This window comes from Condylura cristata, unplaced genomic scaffold (assembly GCF_000260355.1).
Source record: "Condylura cristata isolate star-nosed mole 26May11 unplaced genomic scaffold, ConCri1.0 scaffold00026, whole genome shotgun sequence".
Classification (NCBI taxonomy): domain Eukaryota; kingdom Metazoa; phylum Chordata; class Mammalia; order Eulipotyphla; family Talpidae; genus Condylura; species Condylura cristata.
The window spans coordinates 1234238-1242838 of record NW_004567127.1 but is presented as its reverse complement, the minus strand read 5'-3'; the positions used below and the strand labels follow the sequence as shown (position 1 = coordinate 1242838).

At 64.2% G+C, this 8601-nt stretch overlaps 1 protein-coding gene across 1 annotated transcript in view; it reads right to left on the bottom strand.

Moving 5' to 3' along the window:
• Window positions 1-8601, bottom strand: part of SV2A (synaptic vesicle glycoprotein 2A) — a 12439-nt gene that overhangs the window by 2721 nt on the left and 1117 nt on the right. The window contains 10 exon segments of the mRNA XM_004689572.2: window positions 4-166; window positions 854-987; window positions 1093-1257; window positions 1628-1716; window positions 1869-1979; window positions 2125-2214; window positions 2770-2903; window positions 3014-3165; window positions 3794-3974; window positions 4978-5928. Of these exon segments, the coding sequence (XP_004689629.1) occupies window positions 4-166; window positions 854-987; window positions 1093-1257; window positions 1628-1716; window positions 1869-1979; window positions 2125-2214; window positions 2770-2903; window positions 3014-3165; window positions 3794-3974; window positions 4978-5599 (1841 nt within the window). The 5' untranslated portion in view covers window positions 5600-5928.

Sequence of the window (8601 nt, the reverse complement as noted above, 5' to 3'; positions counted from 1 at the left end):
GACACGATGTTCCCGGGAAGCACCGCCAGCGTCCCCAGGAAGCTGACGAAGTACACCATGTAGGCGCCCTCGCCCGTCCCGGTCACGTCCAGCGGGCAGCCCTCCTTGTTGTGCAGGAACGTGCTGTTCACCAGACGGCTGTTCACAAACTTGTACTGAAACAGGTCTGGGGGCCAAGGCCAAGACCGGCAGGTCAGGGCAGAGACCCCGGCGGCCTTCCCCGGCGGCCTTGGGGGGCCCTGTCCGGAACGCTCATTCCCAACCACCGGGCACCGGCCACAAGAGGGACCTTTCCAGAAGGCAGTGACCAGGCCCACCACTGCCCAGCTTCCTGTTGGTGCACACGGGCCTGCCAAACTCTGTGGTCCACTCCAGCTCACAGTGAGTGGTGTCGTGAAATATGACAGAAAATACTAAGAACCATGAACAGTCCACTCACTGTTTTCCTGCAGTGGGAAGCTCAGGAGACCGCGTCTCACCTGCATCTAGTCTAAGAATCACCATTAAGTAGACCAAGGCCTCTTTGCCACCAAACATCCCTGTGTTTTCCTGACTCCCAAGGGGCCTGTGTGGAATGACCTTTGCTTCTTCCACAGCGCCTCTTGGTAATGAGTGAAGGTGCCCGCACTGCGATACTGAGTTGCTTTCCTGCCAGCAAAGGCAGAGAAAGTGATGGCGTGGCCACATGCTCGCCACGGGAAAATGTCGTTTCCACTCCATTCTGGAGTGACTGGTGACAGCACACAGGTCCCCGGTCCCCATTCCCGGGTCCCCAAGGCTCCACTTGGGGCCCCAGAGCTGAGGCCAGAGAAGGCCCCTCCCCCGCCGCTCTGCCTGGCACGCTGCCGCTCACCAGTGTTGTAGAACACGGTGTTGACGAAGGTGCAGTTGCGGAAGAAGGTGTTGCTGGACGTGACGTCCTCGAAGTAGCACTCCTCGAACAGGGAGTCCTCGAACGTCACAGACTTCAGGCGCAGCCCGATAAACCTGTGCGCAGGCAGCAGGCCCTCAGCCCAGACCCCGGGGAAGCGGGGCCCCTGGGGGCACCCCAAGGCCTCCGTCTGCACGGGGCGGGGCGTGGAGGCCACATACTTGTCATTGAAGTACTGCCCCCCTCGGTGGATCTGGTTCTCCAGCGTGAAGTTGAAAGTCACGTGCTCCACCCGCTCCCCGGGGAACACTTTGGTGCGGGCGGCGTAGTCCACCGCCTGGAGGTGGCGGATCATGTCGGGAAACCAGACGGTCAGGCCGTAGTAGCTGGAGAGCAGAGGAGGGGTCACAGCAGAAAGCGGCCAGCCCCAGTGGCCGCGCCGGCAGCCCGTGCCGCTGCTGACCTCCACCACGGTGCGGCTGTGACAGTTCCAAGCACCCCTGCCCTGCTGTCTCCCAGGCACCCATCAGCTCGCCTCTGCCCACCCCTCCCGCACCCCGAGTCTCGCTTGGCTGGGAAGTCGCCCCTGCGCTGCGGGGCATCTTAGCCCTCCTCCCCCACACACCCGCAGCTTGAGGGAGTGAGCGAGGTAGAGGAGGCGGAGGAGGGCCAGAGGGAGCTGCGTGCATCCTTCCTCATCCTGTACCTCGACACACCTCTCCCGGCCACAACCCCGTGCTCACCCCCGCGCCCCACCTGAATGACATGGTGAACCACACTCCCATCATCATCAGGGTGATGCGGCGATACTCGGGGCCAAAGCAGGAGAGGAAATTCCCCCAAACCTAGGAGGAACAGAACAGTCAGAGCGGCAGCACTAACTCCAGCACCCCAAGATGCCGTTTTTCTGCCGTTTTCCCCACCCCCTTCTGCTCACCCATCACACCTCACATGGCGTGAGCCCCACCTTCCCTTTCCAGGCACCCATACCCGTTACCTGTCCTCCCAGGCTCAAGGCCCGGACTCCCCAGCGCTGGTACCAGGTCCCGGTATCTGACTGGATCTCGATCAACTCATCCTCCTGGTGAATTGTCTTAATGTGGGTCACCTGGGGTCAAGAAAAAGCAGGGTCACAGTGTCTGCATTTCCTCACCCCTCCCAGTCATGAAGAGGGGCCAGGTGGACGCGTGGTCCTGGGAAGTCACTCCGGGGGGAGTGGCGGAGCCGTCTGGGAGGCGGCAGCTGGCACTCACCGAGAAGACGCGCTCCGGGTGCCCCTTGGCGCGCATGTTGGTGTCGTGCACCTGCTTCAGCACCATCCAGGCCTCGTCGTGCTTCCCGTTCTAGAGCCACAGACACAGTCCCCGAGCAGGTGAGCCCCGCTCCGCCAGGGCTGCAGAGCCCCCTCCAGCCTGGCTCCCGGCGTCGAGGGGCACACGCAGGCTCCCGCCCGAGCCCGTTGGGACAGGGGCTCAGCTCTGAAACAGTCCCAAGCAGAGCTGTGGCAAATGCGCAGAGGCTGGGCGCCAGCGGGGGTGTCCAGGGGCAGGCACGAGCTCGGGCCTGGGGGTCGCCTGGCACCAGGAGGAGAAACCTGGCACCACGGGGAGTCAAAACAGAGGCAGCACCCCAAGCACGCGGCCGGCTCCCACTCAAGGGAAGGGTGGCGGGAGGCGGGAGGCGGGAGGCGGGAGGACTCCCTTTGAGCCACGAGCCAGACAGGGCCAGGGCCTGAGCCGCCCCTGCCGCGCCAGGCCTGGCCTCTCCACCCGCCCCTGGAGACGCGTTCCAAGACAAGGAGGCAGATACAGTCCCGGCAGAACAGGAGGCAGCAGGAAAGGGCCGAAGCAAGCCCAGGCTGGGGGTTGAACGCGGGGGCCTGCGCCCCGCCCGCTCACCTCTAGGAAGAAGCGGGGGCTCTCGGGCTGTGTGGTCAGAGCCCCGATGGCAAACACAGAAGGAAAGGCGCAGACGAGGACAAAGACCCTCCAGCTGTGGAACTGGTAAGCGGACCCCATCTGGAAGCTCCACCCTGGCGGGGACAGCAGCAGCGTCGGCAGCGCACCGGAGCCGGCTCCCAGGCCGCTCCCAGGGGGCGCGGGAGAGGGGCGTGCAGGGCGGCGCGTGGCCAGGGCTGCTCACCGTAGTGGGGGATGATGGCCCAGGCCATGGCGGCCGCGTAGACGCCGCCAATCATCCAGAACATGCAGAGCCAGCTCAAATGCTCGCCACGCTTCTCCTGGGCCAGAAACTCCGAGAAATAGGAGAAGACAATGGGGATGGACCCTCCAATCCTGGGGGGCATGGCAAGAGCTCAGCCTGGGCAGGTGGGCGCACCCCTGCCCCCCTGCCTCAGTGCTCTGGGTCCCCCAGCCCCTTCATCTTCCACCTGGAAGCGACTCCTTGCCTGGAAAGTGGAGCCCACGCTCCCCACCCCCACTAGCCATCAAGCAACCACCTGAGGCACTGGGAAGCGGGCAGAGAGGAGCAGGGGCAGAATCTGGGGTGAGCACAGAGTTGGAGAGGTAATCTCAGGAAAGAGGGGAGCCCCCTGAAGAAAGCCAATGGGCAAAGGCGGGGGTGCGGGCGGCTAGAACGTGGGCGCAGGTGAGGAAGAGCTTGGGTGGGGGCGCGGGAGCGGTGGTACTCGGGGCGCCAGTGGTGGGCGTCCGCACGGCCAGCTGTCCAAGGCAACACACACGTGGACTCCAGAAGGGGGGCCTGAGGGGTGCATGAGGCCTCTCAGGGTGGGCGAGGGCGCGGAGCGGAGCGGACCTGAGAGGAGCGGAGCCTGTACAGGCGACAGTGGGGCGGAACCCGGTCCTGCAGCCCAAACATGCTGGGCCATCTGGCCTGCCTGGCTGAGGGGGCCCCGGGACAGAAGCGCGACCAGGGTGCTGCGCTGCCCCCAGGGACACTCACCCGACCCCAGAGAGGAGGCGGCAAAAGAGGAAAGTGCCATAGCCCTGGACGAAAGACGAGAAGAAGGCGAAGACGCTGTTGACGGAGAGCGAGATGAGCAGACACTGTCTCCTGCCCAGCCGGTCAGCCAGACCTCCCCAGAGGAAGGCCCCCACCATCATGCCCAGGTACACGATGAGCCCTGCGGGGAGAACACAGAGGCGGGCTGAACTTCGCCCTCCTGAGCACCACCACGAGCTGGACCCGCACAGAAGGGCTCAGGACCCCCCAAGGGCTTCTAGAAAGAAGCCGAGTCTAGCCAGCGATGGGAGCAAGGCAGAGACTGAAGGCGGAAGGCCCCCTCCGGGCAGGAACGCAGACACAGGACCCCCAGATTCACCTTTCTCTCCCTCACCTGCGCGCTCTCACTTCTTACTCGCTCACACGGGCTTGCCTGGGGCAAGGAACGGCTCTGCTAGACCCGCAGGCCCTGGGGCCCCCTCCATCCGGTCTGCCTTAATGACCTTGTACAGTAGGAGGGGGCTCTCGTGTTCCCTCCGACACCCCCCACACACACCAGGAACCCCGCCATGAAACTCATCCAGGACACTTTCCAGCACCGGTACTTCTGGGCCCAAAACCCGTGTCTTCGCTTCCCTCATGACAGCAGGTAAAGTTACCTGGACCATCACCTACTGCAAACTCTGTGTTTCACCCATGTCCCAGCCAAGCCCCAGGGCAGAGGGCAAGACCCGCTCCTCTTTGAGTGGGTGCAGGGGACTCGTCCTCAGGGTCCCCATTGCAAAGGGACAGCAGGGGCCCACAGTACCCCAAGGCCAACAGAGCAAGCCTAGCCAGCCCAGCTGAAGGCCCAGGACTCTTCCTCACCACCCAAACTGATCCTCCCCATTTAAGCCAAGGAGTCCGGGGACTTCCTGCTCCCCCAGCCAGGGAGAGGGGATAAGGAAGCAAGAAGACAAAGCGGAAGAAAGAGCAGAGCCCTCCCCCAGAACTACCCTGCAGACCTCCGGCCCTTACCCAGGCCTCTGGCATGAACAAGCCACTATCGCCCGTCCCAACCCCAAGAGGGGTCAGTGAGGAGACTGCAGCCCCCACTGGGGACACCTCGGGGCAGGGTGCCGGGGCGCCCGGCAGGGAGGCCAGGAACCCCCAGCAGGAGGAGGTGGCGGCCCGGCGCGTCTTACCCAGCATGCCTTTGTTGGAGTCAGACAGGCACATGTCTTTCTCTGCGCTGGGCAGCACGAAGCCGACCACAAACACCTCCACACCGTCAGCCATGAGCGCCAGCCCCAGCACGAAATAGAGCGTCCACTGGAAGCGGCCGTGGCCGCACTCCCGCAGGATGGCTTCGTACTGCTGGGCCAGCTCCTCTCGGTCTTTCCGCCGCTGTGCCTCCCCCCGGCCCCCGGGGGGGCCCTCCCCATCGCCCAAGCCCCCCCTCACTCCAGCCAGGGGCGCCCCATCGGCCATCCGCTCGCCTTTGCCCCCGGACTCCGCCCGGGGGATGCCCTGATATTCCCCCTCGTAGATCTCATCGTCCTCATCGTGGCCCTCGGTGGCGTCGCTGGACGCACCCCCTTCCTCCTCGTCCTGGGCCCCCTCCCCGCGGTAGTAGCCGTCCGCAGGGGCGGGGAAGTCGTCGTCGTCGTCCTCCTCCTCAAAGCGGGAGTAGGATCTTCGGGAATACTCGTCCTGGACTCTGTCCAGGCCCTTCACCACCTTCTTGGCCGCGTGCTTCTTGACCTCCTTGGCAATGTCTTTGGCCCCGCGGATGAAGGCGGCCCGGTCTCTGAAGCCCTCCTCCATGACGGGGCCCCGAGGGTGCCTCACCCGCCTGCTCTCCTTCTTTAGCTTTTGGTCCAAGGGCTCCTGGCGTCAGAAGGAACCCGCCCGCGGTTAGGTGCGAGTCCGACTATCTTTGTGCACAGAGCCGGAGAAAGCACGCCTGGCCTGCGAGTGGCCAGGAGGGGAATGGAGGGAGCAGAGCTGTGGCCTGCACCCCTTCAGCTGGGGGCATGGGGGAGCGACAGGGGAAGTGGGCTAACGAGAAGCAGAGGAGCCAGGTCGTGGGGGGCTAAGCCCGGGAGCCGGGGTAACTCGGGAAGGGCTGCCTATTTCCAGGAGCCTCTGGAGATCTAGAAAAAAATCAGAGGGAGAAAAGCAGGTTGTGAGGCCCGAGATGGTGCAGAAGGCCAATAGAGGCCAGGAGCCCCGGGGCCCAGAGATGGCCTTGGGGCTTGACAAAGGCCAACTGTGGGTCACTCCGCAGGACCCAAAGGCTTTGACTTTGACCGTGGAGACCGACCGCGAGTGATCTGCTCCAGAGCCACAGTCACCTTCCCAGGCCTGGCCCCTGGTCTCGACCCCGCGCCTCTGCCACTACTCCCGGGAACAGGACAGGACACGGGAGGAGCCAGAATTCCCTGCTCTAGTCTGGGTTGGGGTGTCTTACTGAGGCGGCGCCTGGGGAGAACCAGTGGAAGCACCAAGCTCCCCAGCCTGCCGCCTGCAGCCCGCTGATGGCCTCTTGAAGGTGGGGCCGGGCTCTCCTTGGATGCCACGCGAAAGGCCTCTCTCAGCGCAGCCTGGTGGTTACACACTTGGCTTCCAGCATCGAGCGGACGGGCCCCCCAGCACCTGCGAGCTAAGGGACCTGAGCGCGCTTCTGAAGCTCCAAGCCTCAGTGTCCCCTTACTGCACGAGGCGAACAAGGACTCCAAGCTTACCAGGGCCCCATCACAGTGCCTGGCCCGTGGGGGCGATCAGCATCACCTTTGGTGACAGCAGTGGGTGGCGCTAGGCTCTGCTCCCTGGCTGTGCCGCGTGAGCCACGTGGAGAAAAGCCCCTACTCTCTCCCAGGACCCACAGCAGACATCACCCCTGGGTGTTTTTAGGGTGAGCAGCAGACAGGGGCAGCTCCATGGGCCCTCGTGGACAGGTGGCCTGGCCTGCGTGAGCCTGTTTCCTGATGTTTGAATTGGGGGGGAATCTCCTTTCTTCCCAGGAGATGTGAGAATTTAATCTCGAGTAGACATTCGTCCATAAATCTTAGTGCTCTTCCTACTGAAACTCGTGGAAGAGCCAAAAGCAAGGAAGCAGGGAGTGGTGCTTGTTACGCTCCGCCCACAGCTTGGGCCCTCTCTCTGCCGCCAGGCTCAGTCAGCAGCTGGGCAGCTCTCAGACAAGCAAGGGGAGGCTCAGAAAAGGAGGAGGCCTAGAACCTGAGGTCACGAGGAAGAGGGTCAAAAACCGCAAGTTAACCACACCTGGCTGGGCCCGCCTCAGGCATCCTGCGTGGGCGAGTTGGGGGTGGCGCTGATGAGACACATTTCCAACATAGGGGGCCTGAGGTCTACAGAGGCACCTCTGTCCTCCAGGGCTTCCCCTTCCTAATCCCCCTTAATCCTTTCTGCTCCTCCTCCAGAAGTCAAGGGGAAAGGAGCCCAAATACCGCAGTGCAGTGCGTAGGAGGCTGGTGTGAACGAAGCGGGGCTTGAGCCGCCCCTCCAAAAAATACATCCTCCGGAGGGAGGCATGGGAGAGCCCCCCTCCTCCGCAGAAGCAAAGGCAGCAGGGCTAGATTCTGATCGGAGATCACCCCCTAAAAATACCCTCGTCTGCCCCCACCTACCCAGGGCCTTCATTAACGTGACACACACGCGCCCGGTGGAAGAGAGTGGAACGCTGTGTCCCAAGGCGCGCATGCGGGCCGCCTCCCCTCAGGACAGACGAGGGGCACCACGAGGGCCAGACACACAGACCATGCCACCTTTCCACGAGGGGCCCAGGGCCCGGACCCTCCCCCACCAGGGAGCGGAAAGCATGAGCCCCTCATTGCATGGCAATGATCTCCCCTCTTTGCTTCCCCCCAGACCCTCAGGGCAGCAGCTGGACTCACGTGTCACCATATCCTATGTCGGGTGACCCCACGTACCCCTGAGAGCTTAGAGAAGGGTGGAAAAGGCCCCCAGAGCCACAGCGGATGATGGCTCAGCAGCCGGCTCCCCCAGGGCCAGGAGCCCAGGGCGAGGAAGGAGGCAAATGCTGGAGCTGGGCTGGCGCTTGCGCTATTTTTAGTCCCCGGCAGCATAGGGTGGCTTCGCCTTTGCCGATCGCTGAGGGTGGCAGAGGTTACAGGAGACAAGACTCAGGCTGGCACAGTCAGCCCCTCAACTAGCCTCACCGGGCTGGAAAATGTGCCCAGGAGATTTTCTGCAGCGGAGGGCAGCCTGACCGGCCTTGGGGGGGCTTCTGGGCAAAGGCCTTCCGGCCAGTTGGCCCAGCCCTGGATAAGAGCAGGGTCCAGAGCTCAGAGAGCACCGCCCCCCAAGTCCCTGACTTCGGTAACCCCGGATTCCCCAGCCACCCTCGCCCAGGTGACAAGGTCATTAGCCAGCAGTCACTTATCAAAACATTCGGGGAAGGGGGGGCGGGGAGAGGTACAGGAGCACCTCTCCCAGCCACGGAGGGGCGATGGAGCCGCCTCCCAGGGCAGCGGGCTCCTGCCCTCCCGGCCTCCTACCCGGGCTCGGAAGAGGAAGCACCCACGACCGAGGGGAAAACAGATGATGGTGTCCGCCGAGAACGCGCCCGGGAACGCGGCCGCGGCACGAGGCAGGCCCGGGGACACCCGCGGCCCGCACCCGCGGCCCCTTCCCCGCTCACCTCGCCCCTTCAGAGGGACGAGCCCCCGAATCCACCGCAGGGTCCCCCCGCCGGCTCCCTCGCCGGGCCAGCGCTGGAAGGCGCCCTTCCCCCAACCCAGCGCACCTGTCTCCGCGCCCCCACGCCCCCGGTCGGGCCCCTC